At 39.2% G+C, this 23226-nt stretch overlaps 3 protein-coding genes and 1 non-coding gene across 6 annotated transcripts; all 4 read left to right on the top strand.

Annotated features, from left to right (window-relative positions):
• The first annotated feature begins 331 nt into the window (after window positions 1-331).
• On the top strand, window positions 332-4142 carry LOC112792124 (phospholipase D delta). 2 transcript variants are annotated; one of them, XM_025835219.3, is made up of 10 exons: window positions 332-1237; window positions 1319-1435; window positions 1528-1722; window positions 1854-2132; window positions 2228-2296; window positions 2387-2534; window positions 2618-2766; window positions 2864-3037; window positions 3163-3360; window positions 3580-4142. In XM_025835219.3, the coding sequence occupies exons 1-10, from the start codon at window positions 332-334 to the stop codon at window positions 3871-3873; spliced, it is 2529 nt and encodes an 842-aa protein (XP_025691004.1). In that variant the 3' UTR covers window positions 3874-4142. The 2 variants fall into 2 exon arrangements, with proteins under 2 accessions (XP_025691004.1, XP_072069355.1); XM_072213254.1 differs by having other exon boundaries at window positions 1528-1726; window positions 1858-2132.
• Window positions 4143-4471: 329 nt separating this feature from the next.
• On the top strand, window positions 4472-4545 carry TRNAR-UCG (transfer RNA arginine (anticodon UCG)). The gene has a single exon. It is a non-coding gene; the product is annotated as a tRNA-Arg (tRNA).
• A 12426-nt stretch (window positions 4546-16971) lies between these two features.
• Window positions 16972-19849, top strand: LOC112771574 (magnesium transporter MRS2-4-like). Its single transcript, XM_025816364.3, has 4 exons — window positions 16972-17287; window positions 17684-18126; window positions 18209-18478; window positions 19165-19849. Exons 1-4 carry the CDS (start codon window positions 16972-16974, stop codon window positions 19441-19443), a joined length of 1308 nt encoding a protein of 435 aa, XP_025672149.1. The 3' UTR covers window positions 19444-19849.
• A 1004-nt stretch (window positions 19850-20853) lies between these two features.
• LOC112792123 (magnesium transporter MRS2-4) lies at window positions 20854-23226 on the top strand. 2 transcript variants are annotated; one of them, XM_072213253.1, is made up of 4 exons: window positions 20854-21441; window positions 21734-22176; window positions 22413-22686; window positions 22820-23226. In XM_072213253.1, the coding sequence occupies exons 1-4, from the start codon at window positions 21078-21080 to the stop codon at window positions 22897-22899; spliced, it is 1161 nt and encodes a 386-aa protein (XP_072069354.1). In that variant the 5' UTR covers window positions 20854-21077; the 3' UTR covers window positions 22900-23226. The 2 variants fall into 2 exon arrangements, with proteins under 2 accessions (XP_072069354.1, XP_025691003.1); XM_025835218.3 differs by having other exon boundaries at window positions 20863-21441; window positions 22413-22682; window positions 22815-23226.

Genomic DNA, 23226 nt, shown 5'->3' with positions numbered 1-23226 from the left:
GGCCTCCTTGTGGATGTGGTGTTGCGTCATACTTTGCAAATTTGTTATCTGGAAAACCATGCATTTTCTTTTCTTTTTTCGACATTTTATTAATTTTTTCTTCTCATTTTCTTCTTCATCATATCTGTTAAGTTTTCCGGGTAACCTTAGTTTTTTGTTTCAGTTACTTGGACCTTGGAATCAGTTAGAAACAGGAGACATGTTAGGTTGGGTTGATCCATGTTTGCATTATTACAAGAAATTGTTGATTAGCAGATTCTGTTTTATGATAAAAAGTTGACAAAAAGAATCATCATGATGTGATGATTGAGAATCTAAGCATCAAATTCAAATGGATAATAATAATAATAATATCAAGAAAGAACAAGTTTTCTTACATGGTGACTTGGATATTTATGTAATAGAAGCAAAATCTCTTCCAAACTTGGATCTTTCTTCAGAAGCAGTAAGAAGATGCCTGAGCATGGGGAACTTCTTCACATCACCATTCTCAAAGAAAATGAGGAGTTCAGGGAAAGATAAGATGATAACAAGTGACCCTTATGTCTCTGTAGTCATAGCAGGTGCTACCATAGCTCAAACTAGAGTGATTCCAAACAGCGAAAACCCGATTTGGGACGAGCATTTCATCATGCCGGTTGCTCACCCTGCTCACAAGATTGAGTTCATTGTGAAGGACAATGATGTTCTTGGTGCTGAGTTAATTGGTGTAGTTGATATTCCTGTTCAGAGGGTAGTCTCAGGGGAAAACATAGATGATTGGTTTCCAATCATCGGACAGTACTCGAATTGCTTGCAGGCTTATCCTGAGCTGCATATTTCGATTCAGTTTTGGCCGGTCGGAAGCGTTAAGGATGATATTTGTAGTGGTGATAGTGGAGTTCCTAAGACATATTTTCCATTGAGGAAAGGAGGGAATGTGACTCTGTATCAAGATGCACATGTTCCTGATGGAATGCTACCTGATATTGAATTGGATGGTGGAAAAGTGTTTCAAGCTGGTAAATGTTGGGAGGATATTTGCCATGCAATTTTGGAAGCTCATCATTTGATATATGTTATTGGTTGGTCAGTTTATCATCCAATAAAACTTGTTAGAGAGCCAACAAGGCCATTGCCTTGTGGTGGAGAGCTTTCACTTGGAGAGTTGTTGAAGTACAAATCACAAGAAGGTCTTAGAGTTGTTATGCTCATTTGGGATGACAGAACTTCACATGACAAGTTCCTTATCAAAACTGTAATTTCTCTTTCATTCATTCATTCATTCATTTCTGTTCAAGTGCAAGATGGGTTCTAAAGCTGATCTTGTTCATTGCAGGATGGAGTGATGCAAACTCATGATGAGGAAACCAAAAAGTTCTTTAAAAACTCTGCTGTTCATTGCGTGCTATCTCCGCGTTATGCAAGCAATAAGCTCAGTATTTTCAAGCAACAGGCATGGATTTCCTGCACTTGATGTCTTGTTTCACATTCACATTCACATTATGACATTAGTACTAGTTTAATTGATTGAGTCTCTTGGTTCAGGTTGTGGGAACCCTCTTTACTCATCATCAGAAATGTGTGCTTGTTGACTCACAAGGTGCAGGGAATAATCGGAAAATATCTGCTTTTATTGGTGGTCTGGATCTCTGTGATGGCAGATATGACACACCTCAGCATAGGCTATTTCGCGATTTAGAAACCGTTTACAAAGAGGATTTTCATAATCCTACATTTCAAGTTAGTGCTTACTTTGCTTCTTTAGAATCATGTTTGTTATTCAATCAAACTCTTTCATAAAACATTGACCTCCTTCTTAGAGGACTAGTTTTTCACATCTTAGGTTTGAAATTGTGTATCATATGATGCAGGTAGGTTCTAGTGGAGGTGGACCAAGAGAGCCATGGCATGACATGCATTGCAAGGTTGAAGGGCCAGCAGCTTATGATATATTAACCAATTTTGAACAAAGATGGAGGAAAGCCAAAAAATGGCGAGACTTTAGACTCAACAAGGTCACGAATTGGCACGACGATGCATTGCTTAGGCTAGACCGGATATCATGGATTGTCAGTCCATCTTCGAGTTCTGGTGATGATAAAGCTATCCAGGTGACCGACGAAAATGATCCTGAAACTTGGAATGTGCAGGTAAGAAGCAAAATATGTTGATAGAATCTCATGCCATGTCCTAAAATCTTCTTGTAAAAACTTCAATAAAGGTTATGAACAAGCATTTAATACAGGTATTTCGGTCCATAGATTCAGGATCCGTGAAGGGTTTTCCAAAGGATTTCGACAAGGCTCAGTCTCAGGTGATTAGTTATTTTTGAGTTAACCAAACCTGATTTTCATCTAATTTGAATTATGTTAGTATGTTACATTTAAACCTTAATGTACTGCAGAATCTTTTATGTGGAAAGAATTTAAAAGTAGACCAAAGCATTCATACTGCTTATGTTAAAGCAATAAGATCAGCCCAACACTTCATTTATATTGAGAATCAGTATTTTCTGGGCTCATCATATCATTGGCCTTCATATGAAAAAGCAGGTACATTGAGAATTTAAGTAATTTCTGATGTTCAGCTAGCAAGTATGCATAATTCAGTTAATGATTTTGTTTATCTTGGGCAGGTGCAAATCACTTGATTCCAATGGAGCTGGCCTTAAAAATTTCTAGCAAGATCCGAGCGAATGAACGTTTTGCTGTATACATAGTTATACCAATGTGGCCAGAGGGGGTTCCAACAAGTAATGCTGTCCAGGAAATCTTATTCTGGCAGGTTAGTGTAATTTTCTAAGCAAATTGGAATCATGCATTGATACCATTGAAACTGGTTATAACAACCTTCTCTTTTTGGAATTTGAATGATTATACAGGGACAAACAATGGCTATGATGTATAAGATTATTGCAGATGCACTTAAAGATGCTCAAGTCTCCCATATATATCATCCACATGATTTTCTCAACTTTTTCTGCCTTGGAAATAGAGAACCTGAGGCCACACCAACTCCATCACCACATAGAGAATCATCTGAAAACCGTGGTTTGGTATGAAATATGAACAATTTATGATATGATATCAGATACCCTTTTGTTATTTTCTCAACCAAAATGCCATGATTTCATAAAAATATATTTTCCCCTCAAGTTTATGATGATTACTACTAACACAGGGATCAGTCAAGAAATTCAAACGTTTCATGATTTATGTTCATGCCAAAGGAATGATAGTCGATGATCAATACGTAATCATTGGATCAGCAAACATTAACCAGAGATCAATGGATGGTTCAAGAGACACAGAAATAGCCATGGGTGCTTATCAACCAAAATATACTTGGAAAGAAAAAAACTGGCATCCACATGGCCAGGTTTGAATCTCTCTAAGACAAATTGTATGCACTAAAAATGAAAAGAATACTAAATATCAGTAATCTATAAAACATGCCAATTTTAGCAAAATCAAACACCAAAGTCACTCATTAGTCCATTACATTACATATAGTTCAAATACAAACTAGCATGCTTCAATTACTTGGAGGTTAAGCAACATCATGCTATCAATTCTATAATTCTATCAACTTGTGTAGGTGTATGGATACCGGATGTCGCTGTGGGCCGAGCACCTTGGCAGTCTTGATGACAGATTCAAAGAGCCTCATAGCTTGGAATGTGTGAAGACTATGAACAACATAGCCAAACAAAACTGGAACACATTTGCATCTGATAGAATCAGTCATATGAAAGGGCACTTGATGCTGTATCCAGTTAAGGTTGGCAGAGATGGAAAAGTCACTGCACTTGATAATTGTGATTCATTTCCTGATGTTGGTGGCAAAATTCTTGGAGCTGCAAATTCTCTTCCAGACACCTTAACCACATGATGAAATAACGATCAATGATCATTAACCAAAACTTCTTCAAGAATTGCTTGCAGCACAAGAAAATTGTAATATAGAATGTGGAGTATCTTTGAAGAAAACATTAGAGGTGTAACATAAATACATAATATCCTAAGTTGGTTGGACAGGGTAACGAAACATGACATGAGGCCATGAGGGTATATATGATTCTTTGTTGTGACACATTTTAAAACCGTGAGGGACTTCTAAGTGTACAATATCACAAATGAGTAAAATGGGATGTCACAATATATTGTATTTTTGTATGTAGATTTTTCTTAAATATTTACATAGTGTAAATAAATCTATTGTCCATATTGTTCATACATTAAAAAAATGATAAAATTTAACAATAGAAATGTGATCGTCATGGCATTATTGTCTCTTGTCTCTCTAAAGTTATCTCTGTTGCTTATATTTAATTGAATATGGTTTTTTGTTTTGTATTTCTTTTTGGTGGTAAATTTTGGCAATGAGAAGAAACCAATGGTTTAATCACCATATACTACTTACCTTCGTGTTCAAAATTCAAGATCAATATTTCTATAATATTTTATTTTTAGGAATGACTAACACGCAGGACCGCATAGCGCAGTGGATTAGCGCGTCTGACTTCGGATCAGAAGGTCGTGGGTTCGACTCCCACTGTGGTCGTTTTTAGTAATTTCCTTTATCCTGACTTTTCTCCTCATTTTGTGAGTTATGTGACATCTAAATTATGAATTATCATCTAACCCGGTCATAATATAACTGCACGTCTGCACCTCCTAAGTTGTCATTATATTATACAACGGTCTCTAGATTATTGGTTTATTTGCTAGATTATTAGTCGAATTCATTATTCTGTTATAATTAAATAATTATATAAAATTAGTAATTATTTTTATATGAAATTGATATTTAAAAATTATTAGATAATTTAATAAATTTGATTAAATATTATTTAATAATTTTTAATTATCAACCTTGTATGAATATAATTGTATGTGAGTATTTATTTATTATTATATACTATAAGTATTTATTAAAAAAATAATATTAATTGATATCATATAATTATAAAAAATAATAAATTATGATTCATAAAATTTTTTGTTTATCTTTTTTAGTTTGTATATATTTTATAAAATTTATAATTAAATAAAATATAATTAATTTAAAAATAATTGATTTTAAAATTAAAATAAATTGAATATAAGTAAACTAAAAGATTGCTATATGTATTATAATTTGTATATATATTAGCAGGAAGTATTGCAGTTTGGTGGTACACTCATCCTTGTTGCATTCTTGAGACAAGAGGTTCAAATCCGTGAGACATTTTAAAAAAATTTTCAAAAATCACAAACCTTGACACTTGGCTGCGGTGGAGCACATGGAACATGGTGGACTTGCAAAATGTTGGTGCATCGTAGATTCGCCTTTAATTGCGATCGAGGGATTCGGTTTGGTCTGATTTTTGTCGATTCACTTTGAATTTGATCGATTTTTGTCGACATTGGTGTGGCAGAGGAGACTGGTGTTGGTCAAGATGACGAGGAAGAAGATGAGTACAGCAGAAAAGAAGCGCTTGGCAGTGTTGATAGTGAAGGGGTAATGGTGGAGAAACCCTAATTTGTCAATAAGGTAGACACCGAGAGTGGAAGTAAAGTACTGGAGTGGGGTTAAGAGGTCGGGGCAGTTGAATTGGATGATAGCGTACTTGTTGATGATGGTGAGGAGATTGGAGCAGAGTGTCTAACCGACCACAAGAAAAGGGGATTCTGTGGAGAGGAGGGAGGGGAGGCAAATTAGAAAGGTGTTGGTAGTAGTGAAGATTGAGAAAGTTTAAAATTTAAGGAAGAAAATAAAATTTGGGGGTAATTTAGAAATTTTATTAAAAAATTAATAAAAAATTAGGATTTGGATATTTTTGTCACACGGAACTCATCTTTCATGGATATAACGTTAATTTTTTTATTTGATGGATATTATTGTTAGCGTTCGCAAAGTTCATAGATACAAATGATAGTTTATTCGTTAGTTGAATGTTAATATTTTAGATACGTAATCTTTCAAAATTTGTGTTGCGCACTAAATTTTTCATGATGTGTACCGAAATTTTTATTGTGCATATTTTATTTGTTAAATATCAATGTTTTAGATATGTGGTCATTTAAAAATTTGTATTGTATACTAAAATTTTGTGTTTTATATCAAAATTTTTATATTGTGAATTAAAATTTTTGTGTTCTAATCTTTCGTATATATATAAGAGAAGAATATAAAAAAGACAACGATGATAATGATAATAAAAAAAGATGAGAAAAAGATCAAATAAAAAAAAGACTTTAAAAGAAAAGAAGAAAATGATAATGAAGATGACATTGTTAAAAAAAAAGTTACAGAAAAAAAATAAAAAAAAATGATCACATTAAAAAAAACGTGCCTATCTAATTTAGTTGAGACTAAGTTAATAAATTATTTAGTCACATAACTTTATTGATTATTCAATTATTGATACAATAATAGATTAATAGTTCTTTTGTGTTGTAACTTGTAATGTTATAGCAAATGAAAAGTATAGGTAATTAACAATATTTTTGAACGATGTGCGAATAATATGAATTAATAGGGTTAAAAAAATAAATTTAATTAATAGCATTAAATAAGAGTATAATATACTTTTATTTAATTAATAATTGTTCATATTGTTTAAAATAGTCATTATTTACCTAGCATCGCTATTTAGTGCTCATTTTTAACCCATCATTTATATCTGTTACGTTGGGTAACCGGAGATTAATAGAGTAGATGGCGTAGGTTGGCCCAAAGGTGTGGAGGAGGAGATTTCCGAATGAATGTGCAACTCGGGTGACTCCGTCCGACTTGTTTGTACGAGGAGAGGGGGTGGTACCTGCAAAGACACTCCGATGCCTAAGTTAGCAAGAGTGTGAGCAGGTCTAGAGAGTATTGGGCTTAGAGATACCTGAGGGGTGTCAGTGTATTTATAGTGGTGAGCCAATAACCACCGTTGGAGTAGTGCCGTATCTTTTAGGTGTTAACCGTCCCTTTATCTTAGGGAGGTTAAGATATGGCTTGATGAAGCGGGTAGAGAGATTTTAGGAGCGGTTACTCATTTGAATGAGCGTTTATCTGCCAGCTAATCTCATGTCCGACTTCTTTAGCGTAAGTCGTAGTCGACACCGACTTCTTATATGAAGGTCGGTGCTTAGCTAGGCTTAATCCTTCGGATTAGGCCTTTTATTTGGGCCTGGGCTTTTATCATTGGGCCAGGGTAGGAACAGTGCCCCTACTTGAGCCCAAGATCTCTTTAGGGCTTGGGTTCAAGTATTTAACTCGGGTTCGTAGCCGACTTTCTTGGAGAAAACACGGGTTTTTAAACCGACGTGATTTTCGCGACCTTTTGTTTCTGACAGTTACGTCTATTCAAGCGTCGTGTCCGTTAGGGATGCCCTTAGGGATTGATGGCTTTGGTAACGGTGCACTCTCATTAATGACTGCTCCGTTTTTACCATTATGCCCCTTAGCATGTTTATAAATACTTTCCCTCTCTTTCATTTTTCCGTTTCTGCAATCTTTCAAACTTCTTCTTTCTTTGTTCGTGCCGTACTCACTCGTACTACATTCTCGTGCTCCGGAGACTTCTGCTTCTTCCTACCTTTATTTCCGGAAAGAGGTCAGTTTCTTTCTCCTTCTTCGCATTTTTCGTATGACTTTACTTTGTAGAGAAATAGGTTTGTAGGCTTTTGCTTGATTCCTTTTTCTCCTCTCTAGAGACCTTTGTTTTTGATTTTTCCTTTTCTTTTTCCCTTTGTAGGTTTCCTCATTTTTCTTAGAGAAAGAAAATGGCCTCCGTAGATTGGGTTGACGTTACTGTTCTGGGGGAGGAGCCGTTGGTTGATGCGGAGTTTATTACTCATCTTCGCACCCACCACCGGCTCTGTACTTCGGATGAGGATGAGCCTAAATATGAGTTGCTTGTTCCCGGTTCAGAGGACCGAGTTTGTCATGGGAGAGCCAACGAAACGGCTCCCCATTTCTTCTTTATGTATGAGTGCATGATCACTCGTCTGGGCGTCTTTCTGCCCTTTTCAGATTTTGAGATGTCTGTTTTGCAGCATTGTCGGGTTGCCCCTACCCAGCTTCATCCCAACTCTTGGGGTTTCTTGAAAATTTACCAATTTATTAGCCATGCTCTGGATTTCCCGACTTCTCTGAAAATCTTTTTCCATCTTTTTCATATGACCAAGCCTTTTAGTGGGCTGAACAATAAACAACAATGGGTTTCCTTCCGAGCCATACAAGGTCGGAGGATTTTTACCCTTTTTGATGAATCTTTTCATGACTTTAAAAATTTCTTTTTCAAAGTGCAAGCTGTAGAGGGTCATCACCCCTTTTTTTTGGATGATAATTCTTCTCCTCGCTTTCCTTTATACTGGCTGGAGGCCTCCCCTTGTGAGAAATATGGTCTGGATGACCTGGATGAAGTAGAGGCTGTCGTCGTGGGGTTCCTCCGAGAAGTGTGGGGGAGGGCCCCATATTTGGATACTAAAAAGTTTCTCCAAGGGTCTCCGACCTTTATCCAATCACAGCTAGGTAGTTTTTCCTGGTCTGTTAGATTCCCGACTTGTTAACTGATCATTCCGACTTGTTTGATTCTTTAGCTATTGTTTTCTTTTTCAGAAATGGCAAAGACAAACGCCCAAGAATCTTTCCAGAGGGTCCAGGAGGCTAAAGCTAAGTCTCGCGCTCGGTCTGGTGGTGCCAGGGTTATCTCTCCTCCTCCTCCTCCTCGGAATGTTGGGACTCTTTCTAATCCCATGGTGATTTCTTCTTCAGCTCCCTCTCAGCCGCCCTCCGTCGTCCGACCTTCTCCTGATCCCAAGAAGCGCAAGACCTTAGAGTCTGGCTCTTCTGGGGAGGTTAAAGCGAATGCTCTTGCATTCGTCCGAAAGAATATCTATCCTCATGCTCGTATAGGCATGGATGATATGTCTGTTTGGGGCCACCTTACCACTATGATCGAGGAGAGTCTCAAAGCGGCGGGGGTCTGTGGCAAGCTCTTGGATATCTTTGAGAGGGCCCCTCTCAGCTCTTTAGGGACGACCTCGAGGGTCGAGGAGCTGGAAGGAAGGCTTCGCGCATATCAAGAGCATGAGGGAGAGTTGAGGAAGGAAATTGCCAAGCTGAGGGAGGAGAGAGATACCCTCCGGGAGAAAGGGAATGCTTTGCAGGCCCAATGCAACATGGAGATGGATTTGAGGAAAACGGCGCAGGCCAGCTATCAAAGCTTATTCAAAGATCTTGTGTCTGTGAAGACTGACCTGTTGAATTCTCGGAAAGCATATGAGGAGTTGGAGGACTCCATTGCCGATGGTGCCGAGGAGTCTTGGAGGATCTTCCTGGAGCAGGTCAGAGTTATTGCTCCCGACTTGGATCTTTCTTCTTTACATCCTGACAAAGTTGTCATTGATGGTGCCATCGTAGATCCTCCTGCCCCCGTAATTGTTTCTGAATCAGAGTTGAAGACTCGGGGGCAGAGGATTATTGAGTCTCCTCCTCGCTCTAAAGATGCTCCGAGTACTTCAATGGTTCCTCCGATCCCTTCATCTCCCATGGATGCTTCTGGTGGCGCTCCTCCCGATTCTAGTGGTGGTGACCCGTCTGCTGTGAAAAAATGATCTTTGGCTATTTGGGGGTCCGGCCTGTGGGCCCCCCATTTTTAAACTCTTTATTTATTTATTCTTAGTTGTGCAGTTTGAACAATTTCTTCTGGCCTTCCCAGGCCGTAAACAAAATATTTAAAAAGTACCCCTTTTTGATGAGGGTTTTTAAGTTAACAAAATGGATACCCTTTTGGGATAAGGGTTTGGATTACCTTATGCGTGCATGCTTTTTGATTTTTTAATGTTCCCTTAATCTTTTCTTGCAAACCTTCCCTTTTGGCTTGCTTGTTTTTCTGAGCTTCTTGTTTAAGGACCTTTGGGACAGCCTTTAAACCTTTCCTAAGTTTTCCAATCTCTTTTTGTTATCCCCTATACTCGACTTTGTTTTAGCGAGTTCTTATGACTTAGGTTATTTTTGCGATACGTTTCTCTTATACTCGGTTCTTCGCTCCGATTTACGGGTCGGAGTATTTCCGAGCTTTTCTACTCGGGTTCTCATTCCGACTTATGAGTCGGATTGTCCCCAAGTTTTCACGTTCAACTCATATAACCTCTTTACACCGACTTGTACCTCGTCGTTTTATCCTGACGACCATCTAGGCCGGTTCATGGGATTTTCACGTTTTGTCGAGTTTAAGTCGGCGCGTTTCGTAGAAAGACTTAGAAAAATAAAAAAGGATTTTATAAGAGATATTGTAGATGAAAAAGATCTTTATTAATTGGGGAGGTACCTTCTTGCTACTAAGGGTCTTAATAGCCTATTTTCCCTTAGCCTCTACTATGATGCCTCGTTAAAAACCCTTCTCCAGAAAAAACCCTTTTGGGAAAAAATCATGAAGTTGGGAAAAGAGTACATCAGGGAGTAGAGTTCGCTTTTAACTGTAGTACCTTTTCATATTACAAGCATGCCACGACCTTGATAACTCAGTGCCGTTCAGGTCGGTTACTTTATAATAACATTTTCCTAAAACTTCATTGACTTTGTATGGTCCCTTCCAATTTGCGGCGAGCTTTCCTTCTCCTGATTTGTTGACTCCAATGTCGTTTCTGATTAAGACCAAGTCATCCGGGGCAAATGTTCTTCGAATGACTTTTTTGTTGTACCTTGTAGTCATCCTTTGTTTCAATGCCGCTTCTCTTATCTGGGCATCTTCTCGGACTTCGGGGAGCAAGTCGAGCTCCTCTTTGTGTCCTTGTACGTTTCCGACCTCGTCATGGAGAATTACTCTTGGGCTTTGCTCATTGATTTCTATTGGTATCATGGCTTCTACGCCATAGACTAGTCGGAAAGGTGTTTCTCCTGTGGCGGATTGGGGGGTTGTCCTATAAGCCCATAGCACCTGAGGGAGCTCTTCAGCCCAAGCTCCTTCTGCCTCGTACAGTCTCTTCTTTAGTCCTACCAGTATGACTTTGTTGGCTGCCTCGGCTTGCCCATTGGCTTGTGGGTGCTCTACCGAGGTGAACTGATGTTTGATTTTCATACTGGCTACTAGGCTTCTAAAGGTGGCGTCGGTGAATTGGGTTCCATTGTCTGTAGTAATGGAATAAGGTATCCCATATCTTGTGATGATATTTTTGTAGAGGAACCTGCGACTTCTTTGAGCGGTGATGGTGGCCAATGATTCTGCTTCTATCCACTTTGTGAAGTAATCTATCCCCACGATCAGGTATTTGACTTGTCCTGGCGCTTGGGGAAAAGGACCTAACAAATCCATTCCCCATTTTGCAAAAGGCCATGGAGAAGTGATACTGATGAGCTCTTCTGGTGGAGCTACGTGGAAATTTGCATGCATCTAACATGGTTGACACTTTTTCACAAATTCTGTGGCGTCTTTCTGCAAGGTCGGCCAGTAGAATCCAGCTCGGATTACTTTCCTGGCTAGTGACCTTGCTCCGAGATGATTTCCGCAGATCCCACTATGTACTTCCTCCAATACTTCGGCGGTTCTTGAGGTCGGTACGCATTTTAACAATGGTGTCGATATCCCCCTTCTGTAGAGGATATTTCTCACCAAGGTGTAGTGTTGTGCTTTCCTTCGGATCTTTTTAGCTTCTTTTTCCTCTTTAGGGAGTTCATCCATCCGAGGTCTAGACCAATTACCTCAAGTACCTCTTGCTTATCTTCTGTTTTTTCTACCGAGGGCTCTTGGAGGGTTTCTTGAATCAGGCTTTTGTTGTTCCCTCCTGGTTTGGTACTTGCTAACTTGGATAGGGCATCCGCTCTGCTATTTAGATCCCGAGTTATGTGTTTGACCTCGGTTTCTGCAAAGCGCCCAAGGTGTTCCAAAGTTTTTTCCAAGTACCTCTTCATATTAGGGTCCTTTGCCTGATATTCTCCGCTTATTTGGGAGGTCACCACCTGTGAGTCGCTGTATATCATCACCTTTGTAGCACCGATTTCTTCTACCAACTTTAGTCCAGCGATCAAGGCTTCATATTCTGCCTGATTATTTGAAGCCGGAAATTCGAATTTTAAGGAGACCTCTATCTGGGTTCCTCTTTCATCTACCAATATTATGCCTGCGCCGCATCCCGTTTTGTTGGAGGATCCGTCTACATAGAGTTCCCATGTAGTCGGTTTTTCCTCTTGATCCCCTGCGTATTCTGCCATGAAGTCGGCGAGGCACTGGGCTTTAATTGCTGTCCGAGTTTCATATCTCAAATCGAACTCGGAGAGCTCTATTGCCCATTAGACCATTCTCCCTGCAACATCCGTCTTTTGGAGGATGTGCTTCATGGGTTGGTTCGTACGAATTCTTATTCTGTGAGCTTGAAAGTAAGGTCGTAGCCTTCGTGAGGCTATTACTAAGGAGTAGGCAAACTTTTCTAGTTTGTGGTACCTTAGTTCAGGGCCTTGTAGAACCTTACTGATGAAGTAGACTGGATGTTGTCCGACCTCGTCTTCTTTTATCAGGGCTGACGAGACAGCCCCGTTTGCTACGGATAAGTACAGAACGAGGTCTTTCCCCGGTACTGGTCGGGTTAGGATAGGAGGTTGGCTTAAAAACTTTTTGAACTCTTGGAACGCCTCCTCGCATTCCGGAGTCCATTCGAATTGGCGTCCCTTTCTTAATAAGGAAAATAGTGGGAGGGATTTTAGTGCCGATCCTGCCAAAAATCTGGAGAGGGCTGCAAGTCGGCCATTGAGCTGCTGGACTTCTCTCAAACAAGTTGGACTTCTCATTTCTAGGATGGCTCTACACTTATCGGGATTCGCTTCAATCCCTCTTTGTGTTAGCATAAACCCTAGAAACTTTCCTGCCTCCACCGCGAAGGCGCACTTTGCGGGATTTAGTCTCATCCCATGCAGCCTTATGGTATCAAAGACTTGTGAGAGGTCGGACAAGAGGTCGACTTCCTTCTGGGTTTTTACCAGCATGTCGTCGACGTATACTTCCATTAGGGTCCCTAGGTGAGGGGAAAACACTTTATTCATCAACCTTTGATATGTGGCTCCTGCATTCTTCAATCCGAATGGCATGACCACGTAGCAGAAATTAGCTCTGGGTGTGATGAATGACGTTTTCTCCTGGTCTGGCTCATACATCGGGATTTGATTATATCCCGAGTAGGCGTCCATGAACGATAAGTATTGGTACCCCGAGCTGGAATCCACTAGGGTATCAATACTTGGCAAGGGATAAGGGTCCTTGGGACATGCCTTATTTAAGTCGGTATAGTCGACACACATTCTCCATTTGCCATTCTGTTTTTTGACTAGCACTACATTGGCTAGCCATGTTGGGTACTTGACTTCTCTGATAAAGTCGGCTTCCAAGAGCGCCTGTACTTGCTCTTCTACTATTAGGGCTCGTTCTGGGCCGAGCTTGCGTCTTCTTTGTTATACAGGTCGGGACCCTGGCAGACCGAGAGCTTGTGGGACATGAGCTCGGGGTCAATCCCAGGCATGTCAGAGGCCTTCCAGGCGAAGAGGTCGGAATTATCTTTTAGGAGTTCAGCCAGCCCTTGTTTTAGAGTTTCCCCTAGGTTGGCTCCTATATAAGTGTTTTTTCCTTCCTCGTTACCGACCTGTATCTCCTCGGTTCTTCCTCCCGGTTGTGGTCGCAGCTCTTCTCTGGCCCTTGCGCCGCCGAGTTCTATTGTGTGAACTTCTTTGCCCTTTCCTCTCAGATTTAGGCTTTCGTTGTAGCATTTTCTTGCCAACTTTTGATCTCCCCTTATCGTTGCTATTCCCGCTGAGGTCGGGAATTTCATGCAGAGGTGGGGAGTGGATACCACTGCTCCGAGTCGATTAAGGGTAGCTCTGCCGATCAAAGCATTGTATGCTGACCCTACATCTATGACTATGAAGTCTATGCTCAGAGTCTTTGATTTTTCCCCTTTTCCAAAAGTGGTGTGGAGGGGCAAAAATCCAGTGGTTTTATTGGCGTGTCCCCTAATCCGTATAGGGTGTCGGGGTAGGCTCTTAACTCTTTCTCATCTAACCCTAGCTTGTCGAAAGCAGGCTTGAAAAGAATGTCCGCCGAGCTTCCTTGGTCTACTAGGGTTCTGTGGAGATGGGCATTTGCTAGGATCATAGTTATTACCACTGGATCATCGTGTCCATGGATTATTCCTTGCCCATCTTCTTTTGTGAATGAAATGGTAGGAAGGTCGGGTGACTCTTCCCCGACCTGGTAGACTCTTTTGAGATGTCTTTTGCGAGAGGATTTGGTGAGTCCCCCTCCCGCAAATCCTCCTGAGATCATATGGATATGTCTCTCTGGGGTCTGCGGTGGTGGGTCTCTTCTATCCCTATCATCTCGCTTTCTCTTTCCATGACTGTCCGACCTTTCTATGAGATATCTATCAAGCCGACCTTCTCTAGCCAGCTTTTCTATCACATTCTTGAGGTCGTAGCAGTCGTTTGTGGAGTGACCATATATTTTATGGTACTCGCAGTAATCGCTGCGGCTCCCCCCTTTTTTATTCTTAATGGGTCTAGGGGGTGGCAATCTTTCAGTGTTGCAAATCTCTCTGTATACATCCACTATGGAAACTTTTAGGGGAGTATAAGAGTGATATTTCCTTGGCCTCTCGAGACCGAGTTCTTCCTTTTTTTAGCTTCCCTTTCCCTCTCTTTAGTTGAGGGAGGGGGTCCAGGTCGCCAACTCAGGTCTCTCAATTTGGCATTTTCCTCCATATTGATGTACTTTTCAGCTCTTTCTTGTACATCACTTAGAGAAACGGGGTGTCTTTTAGATATGGACTGTGAGAAGGGACCTTCTCTGAGCCCATTGACTAACCCCATTATGACTGCCTCTGTGGGCAGGTCTTGGATCTCCAAACAAGCTTTGTTGAACCTTTCCATATAGGCTCGTAAAGATTCTCCGACCTCCTGTTTTATTCCCAGGAGGCTCGGTGCATGTTTCACCTTGTCTCTCTGGATTGAGAACCTCATCAAAAACTTCCTTGAGAGGTCTTCAAAGCTAGTGATCGATCTCGGGGGAAGGCTATCGAACCACTTCATCGCTGCTTTCGATAAAGTGGTCGGGAAAGCTTTGCATCGCGTAGCGTCGGAAGCATCAGCTAGGTACATCCGACTTTTGAAGTTGCTTAGATGATGCTTTGGATCCGTGGTTCCATCATAGAGGTCCATATCTGGGCTTTTGAAGTTTCTCGGAACTTTTGCCCTCATTATGTCCTTGCTGAAAGGATCCTCTTCACCCAAGAGCGGCTCTTCTTGTTCGTCGCGGGAGTTGTGACTCTTGAGGGAAGATTCCAGCTTTAAGAGTTTTCTTTCTAACTCTTTTCGCCGTTCCATCTCCTCTTTTAGGTACTTTTCAGTTTCCTTTTGCCGCTCCCGCTCTTGTTCTAACTGTTCCAGGCGGCTGTGGACTAACCCCATGAGTTCAGTTACATGGGATGGTCCTCCTTTTTCTGATTCGCGCCCTTCTGAGGAATTTACCTTTGGGTTCTTTACTCTGGAGGTGCCTTCTCTATGCTGATTGTCAACTTCCTGGTGGAGGGCGAGGTCCGCATCGTTATTGCCTGTGTCCAGATTCTCTTGTTCAGAATCTGTCTCCACATGGCCTTCTTCGTGGGATCTGTCCGCCATCGATGGATGATCTCTCGGGTCCCCGGCAACGGCGCTAATGTTACGTTGGGTAACCGGAGATTAATAGAGTAGATGGCGTAGGTTGGCCCAAAGGTGTGGAGGAGGAGATTTCCGAATGAATGTGCAACTCGGGTGACTCCGTCCGACTTGTTTGTACGAGGAGAGGGGGTGGTACCTGCAAAGACACTCCGATGCCTAAGTTAGCAAGAGTGTGAGTAGGTCTAGAGAGTATTGGGCTTAGAGATACCTGAGGGGTGTTAGTGTATTTATAGTGGTGAGCCAATAACCACCGTTGGAGTAGTGCCGTATCTTTTGGGTGTTAACCGTCCCTTTATCTTAGGGAGGTTAAGATATGGCTTGATGAAGCGGGTAGAGAGATTTTAGGAGCGGTTACTCATTTGAATGAGCGTTTATCTGCCAGCTAATCTCATGTCCGACTTCTTTAGCGTAAGTCGTAGTCGACACCGACTTCTTATATGAAGGTCGGTGCTTAGCTAGGCTTAATCTTTCGGATTAGGCCTTTTATTTGGGCCTGGACTTTTATCATTGCGCCAGGGTAGGAACAATATCCACAATGAATGATAATTGATGAACTAATACATACACCAGTAATTTAGTTCCACAAATATATGATATTCATTTAGTCTTTCAAAAATAATTTACATCAACTTGATTCCTAAATGATATATGTTTACATATTTTAATTTCCCAACATTTTTTTACGTCAATTTAATTAATTTTTTAAAATTTACAAGTGAAATTAAGTAGATAAATGAGTTAAAAAAAAACAGACATACCAGACTAAGTCACATCAAATCATTAAAAAAGTTGAGTTACATTAAACTAAGAGAAAATAATAAATAAGTTGTTAATTTTTTATTTTGATAATAAACAAATTTTCGACTAACTAAAAATAAAAAAGTACTTTTTATATATATATATTTTTTAAAATATCTAAATTTTTACGAATAATTTATTTGTATTTATATATTTTGAATTAAAAAGACTTAAATATTTCTATTTTAAAAAATAAAAAATATTTTTAAATTAAAAAAAAATTATATATTTTTAAATTAAAACATAAATCTATTTGTCTTTTCCTCAAAGAAAGAAAATGAATAATAAATCAACAAGCAAGCTGTTTCCGTTTTAGCGCCATTTTACTAACTAACTAACCAACCAATTTAGCTGTTTGAGCTTCAAGACGCACATCACACCTCTCATTCAGCTTATCGGATGATTCAAATGAAGATAATGATGATGATGACGATGATGATGATCGATTCGATGAATTATAATTATTATTCAATTATCAATTAATTACTATTATTATTTTTTAACCAATTTTCAACCATGGGCAAGGGCCCCTTCTTCTTTCGCCGCTCCGCCTCTCGCCGCCGTCAGAGGAAGATCGTCATTCCGTCCGAGTCTCCTCCTCCGCCGCATTTGTCGCCGCTCGGCAGCGCCATGATCGCCGGTGGCGGTGCCATTTCCATCACGAAGGTCAAGAAGAAGGCTGGCGGGGCGAGGCTGTGGATGCGGTTTGACCGGACAGGGCGGACGGAGCTGGTGGAACTTGACAAAAACGCCATCATCCGCCATGCCGCAATTCCCGCCAGAGATCTCAGAATCTTGGGCCCTGTTTTCTCCCAGTCCTCCCATATTCTTGGTAATTTTCGATTTATGGTTTCTGTAGTTGTTTTGATGGAACCAATTTACTTTATTGCAATTAAAAAATTGAAATTCGCATTATGCCTTGTACATTTCTCTCCATGTGTTTGATCATTTGCCACTTTTTATGCACCCTTACGCTATGATTCATTGGCTGCTGCATTGTAAGGTTAGGTATAATATAATTTTATGAAACCTTGTTGTGAAGAATATAAGAGGAACATTGAACTATGAATTCTTCAACCGCAAGTAACATACTGATGCTTACCTGTTCTCTGTTGTTATTCAAATCTTTTCAGAATTGTAGAGTACAATGGTTAACTCGCATTCGAAGTTATTATGTTGGTGATGAAGAATGGAATAACATATTAACATGTATTTTTCTTCTCTGCAGCTAGAGAGAAAGCAATGGTTGTTAATTTGGAGTTTATAAAGGCTGTAGTCACAGCTGAAGACGTGCTATTGCTTGATCCTCTACGCCGCGAGGTTCTTCCATTTGTTGAACATCTCAGGCAACAACTTCGACATAAATATCAACCTAAACTTAGTGGGCCTGCAGGTGAACAAGAAAGCGAAATGCAGGTTTCGGATGGCAGACAATGGTTGCCAGTGCCAAAGCCTACTGAAGGGTTGCAATCTGAGCTTCCATTTGAGTTTCAGGTTTTGGAGATTGCTTTAGAAGTTGTGTGTACCTCCCTGGAATCAAGTGTGGAAGACCTCGAGAGAGATGCTTACCCTGTATTAGATGATTTGGCCAGAAATGTTAGTACCAAGAATCTTGAACATGTGCGAAGTTTGAAGAGCAATGTTACTCGTTTGTTGGCACAAGTGCAGAAGGTACAATGCACTGCACCATATTCTGCTTATCTTCACATTTCTAGTGCTGCCAGAACCAAGGATTCTCCATGAAATTTTACAGGTACGAGATGAAATTGAACATCTGTTAGATGACAACGAAGACATGGCGCAACTATATTTGACAAGGAAGTGGCTGCAGAATCAGCAACTTGATGCTCATGTTGGGGCCACACCCTCAAACCACCCTGCTAGTATCCGTCAAATTGGTTCTAAAAGAAGTGGAAGTCTGGTAAACTTCACCTTTGGAGAAGAGAATGACGTGGAGGATTTGGAGATGTTACTTGAGGCATATTTTATGCAGTTGGATGGAAGTCGCAACAAGATATTGTCGGTAAGTGTTCCTATAAACAAATTCTATTTGAAACTGCCATTCTATATTTTGATTCTATGGTCCTATCTGATTTGGATTATATGCTTAGGCACTTTTTGATGATAAATTTTCACATTCATATATTCTATATGTATGACTTAGTATAGACAAACACTTATCATCCTTAATGTAGTTAGTAATAATATGGCGATCATTTTATTTTCTCTTGTAATGAGGATGGATAGTATCTTTTTTTATTTTAGTTTCAATTTACAAGCTTTTTTAGAAACTAATTAGATTTAGCCCTCATTAGGGGACATCAAATTTTTGTTACCCTACTATGAGAGACAATGCATACCGGAAAGTGGTATTGGTAGCTTTCAAATTTGTCTTAATTCAGAATTTAGGAAATATGCTATTATCTAGCTGATTTCCATTTCTTGTTTCTATTAAATAAGTAGAAATAATGCTGTTATCTTGATCACCAATGGCGTGAAAGGAGGAAGCAATTTTATGTTGATGGATCATGGACCAAGATCATGAGTGAAACATATTAAATTGTTGAAATGTCAGTTAATTATTATTTTAAGAAGCTTGCACTGTTGCACATAATGTGTTCTTACAATAAGAGAGAGTGTGAGTTTGAAGAAGGACTTTGATGTTTCTGTGTTATCGTTCTTGTGAAGTGATACCGTCCTAATTTGTAGGTTAGGGAGTATATTGATGATACAGAAGACTATGTCAACATCCAACTTGATAATCACAGAAACGAACTTATTCAGCTGCAATTGACATTGATCATTGCCTCATTTGCAATTTCTATTGAAAATTTGTTGGCCGGTACATTTGGTATGAACATTCCTTGTTCACTATATGAAGTACAAGGACTATTTTGGCCCTTTGTTTGGACCACAAATGCTGGTTCATTAATCCTTTTCTTGCTTATAATGGCATATGCAAGATCCATAAAATTGCTTGGGCCATAATTGTAAATTTGATACCCATCGTTGGTTTGTTGTTACAATTGGCTATACGAATCTCAGCAATCAATGATATGAAGTACAATATAATTGCCTTGTGAAGTTTGTAATTTCATTTGATAGAAGTTTTGTTAGTTGGTGTTTTCGGATGTTCCAAACTTCCAACATTGATTGACACTGTACTGTATACTGGTATAGGTGATAGTCATTGTAATTTCTCACTTTGCCAAATTTATGGGGTCAAATAAATAAATATGTTTCTTGTTATTATCAGTTTATATAACCACACAATGTGAAGATTTTTTGGATCATACAATCTATGTGAAAGTTAGTAGCTCAGTATATGGATCTTCAAAGAACTATATGGTATTATTTTTCAAGTTTGCATCTCTGTTAATAGTTTTTTTTTTCTTTTTCTGGTTAACCGTTTTAATTTACGGGCTCGCGATTCTACGTAAATTTATACATATTTTTGCTTTAAAAAAAATGTATCATACAATTAGAAGGGTAGAATTTTAAATGCAAAAGCTGAGGCAGATCACATCCAAGAACCAAGATCAAAGAAAAAAAGATGGAGTCCGAACAAGGATAACACATCTTATTTCAGAAATTAAGTAATTAACAAGAGAGTTTTCATGCTGTATTAGATTCATTCTACTTACGAGGTTGACTCAACTTATATTAACAATAAATCAATAATTATAAATACCGCAGCACTACTTTTTGAGTTTTTTCGTTAACCTAAATCAATGGATTAGTGACAACGCATAATTGCAAGTCTAAAAATCCCTTGTTGTTAAAATCTTAAACCAAGGTAAGTTTTACTTGTTGGAGAGGTATTTGTATTTTTTTTTTTGAAAATACAATCACTTTCACTTTGTATTTGATAAATCAAAATCATATGTTTGTACTTATAATTTCAAAAAGTTAGAAATATTTCTTAAAGCATTTATTTTTTAAAAAAATTATTTTATTTTATCAAAACTAAAAAAGTCTAATAAAATTTTAAACATTAATAAATATTTAGATTTATCCTTAATTAAATTATTGATGCCAAATTTTATTCACAATCAAAATTATTTCTCTATATTTATTATGGTCATTTTAAATTTTTAAAATTATTTTACCAAATATAATTTTGTTGCTTTTACTTATTGAAAAATATTTTCAATTTGATTTATCAAATAAACAGTGTTATAATTTTTGTAAGAAAAGGAAATTTTAAGAAACTACTTGAAAAATATAAAAATTTTATGGATGCGTTTGTTTTTTTATTTAAAAAAAATAATTCTATATAGTTAATAAAAACTGAAAAACTGATTTTAATCGAAAACCATTTTTTAGATTTTTCAAAAAAAAAACTAATTATTATTATTATTATTATTATTATTATTATTATTTATTGTGGGAAATTCTAGTCAAGTTATGTCAAAATTGGAAGGGTGGTAGTGTCATCTGTTACAAAGCTGCAGGCTGCTGCTGAGGCCTTATACAAACAAATTAGGTGTTTGAGAAAACGATGATATGATGTGATGTGTTGTGTGTGTCAGGCCTACTCTCCCAACAATTCTGATTATTATTATTATTATTTAATTATCACTTAATCACTCTTATTAGCTGTTACTAATCAGGATTCAACCATGGGCAAGGGCCCCTTCTCCTTTCGCCGTTCCGGCTCCGGCTCCCGCCGCCGCCACAGGAAGATCATCGTCCCGCCCGAATCTCCTCCCCCTCCCACCTCCACTACCGCCTTGCTCTCCGCCATGTCGCCCGCTGACAACGCCAGTAACGCAATGATCTCTGGCGGCGGCGGCGGCGGTGCCATCGCGATGACGAAGGTCAAGAAGAAGGCCAGCGGAGCGAGGCTGTGGATGCGGTTTGATCGGTCGGGGGGGTCGGAGCTGGTTGAGCTTGATAAGAACGCCATCATCCGCCACGCCGCAATTCCTACCCGGGACCTCAGGATCTTGGGCCCTGTCTTCTCCCAATCCTCCAATATTCTTGGTAATTTCGGTTTTCTTCATTTTATCTGGCTTTTAGGGTTTCTGTGATTGTTTTGACTTCTTATGGAACGTTTGGATCTTGAAATTTTGTTTGGTCTTCGTACTGAAAGATTTCACTTTGATCATTTGCCATCTTACACGCTTGACGCTATGATTCATTGCCTGCTATACGAATAGGTTTGGTGAATTAGGATAATGATTTTGTTAAACCTTGTTGTTCAGAATAGGTTTGATTCACCTATGTAGCGTTCAACTATGAGGAAATTAGTTGCTTACTTCCCTGTTCTCTGCAGCTAGAGAGAAAGCTATGGTGGTTAATTTGGAGTTTATAAAGGCTATAGTCACAGCTGAAGACGTGCTATTGCTTGATCCTCTACGCCAGGAAGTTCTTCCGTTCGTTGAACAACTCAGGCAACAAATTCCACATAAAACTCAACCTCAACTTCGTGGGCCTGCTGGTGAACAAGAAAGTGAAATGCAGGTTCCGACCGGCAGACAGTGGTTGCCTGTGCCAGAGTCTGCTGAAGGGTTGCAATCTGAGCTTCCATTTGAGTTTCAGGTTTTGGAGATTGCTTTAGAAGTTGTGTGTACCTCTCTGGACTCAAGTGTGGCAGACCTTGAGAGAGGTGCTTACCCTGTATTAGATGATTTGGCTAGAAATGTTAGTACCAAGAATCTTGAACATGTGCGAAGTTTGAAGAGCAATCTTACGCGCTTGCTGGCACGGGTGCAGAAGGTACAATGCATGATTACCATAATCTTCTCCCATTTGTTGCTCCTGTTGTTATCCCTTTGTTTCTTTTTCCTTCTTCATTTGTTGTTAGAGTTGTCTCTATGCTTATTTTCACATTTCCAATGTTGCCTGAACCTAGAACTCTCCATGATAGGCAGTAGTTTTATCCGATGATGATTTCCATCAACCAAGTCGTATACCTATATCATTCTTAGGAATTTTATGGCCCAATTTTACAGGTACGGGATGAAATTGAACATCTGTTAGATGACAACGAAGACATGGCGCAACTATATTTGACAAGGAAGTGGTTGCAGAATCAGCAACTTGATGCTCATGTGGGGGCCACAACCTTGAACAACCTTTCTAGTACTCGTCGACTTGGTTCTACCAGAAGTGGAAGTCTGGTAACTAGTAACTTGGGGGATGATAATGACGTGGAGGATCTGGAAATGTTGCTTGAAGCATATTTTATGCAGTTGGATGGAACTCGGAACAAGATATTGTCTGTAAGTGTACCTATTACCAAATTCTATTAAATCATATCTCTTCATCCAAGATGTCAAGTATAGCATATTGAATTCTGGAAAATGTTTTTTCATGATATCGTTCTTGTGAAGTGATAAAGTCCTGATTTGCAGGTTAGGGAGTATATTGATGATACAGAAGACTATGTCAACATCCAACTTGATAATCACAGAAACGAACTTATTCAGCTGCAGTTGACATTGACAATTGCATCATTTGCGATTGTTATTGAGACTGCGATTGCCGGTTCATTTGGTATGAACATTCCTTGTTCACTATATCACGTAAATGGAATATTTTGGCCCTTTGTTTTGAGCACTTGTGCTGGTTGCTTCTTCATTTTCCTGCTTATACTGGCATATGCAAGATGGAAAAAGTTGCTAGGAACATAAGTGTAAATTGATATTGACCGTTGGTTTGTCATTACAATTGACTATACTAATCTCAGCAATCAGTGATTATAGATGCGAACATAGCCTGGATTACCTGTACTGTGAAATTTATAATAATCTCAATTTGTCACAA

Source organism: Arachis hypogaea, chromosome 13, assembly GCF_003086295.3.
Source record: "Arachis hypogaea cultivar Tifrunner chromosome 13, arahy.Tifrunner.gnm2.J5K5, whole genome shotgun sequence".
Taxonomy (NCBI): domain Eukaryota; kingdom Viridiplantae; phylum Streptophyta; class Magnoliopsida; order Fabales; family Fabaceae; genus Arachis; species Arachis hypogaea.
This window is presented reverse-complemented; position numbering and strand designations above follow the sequence as displayed.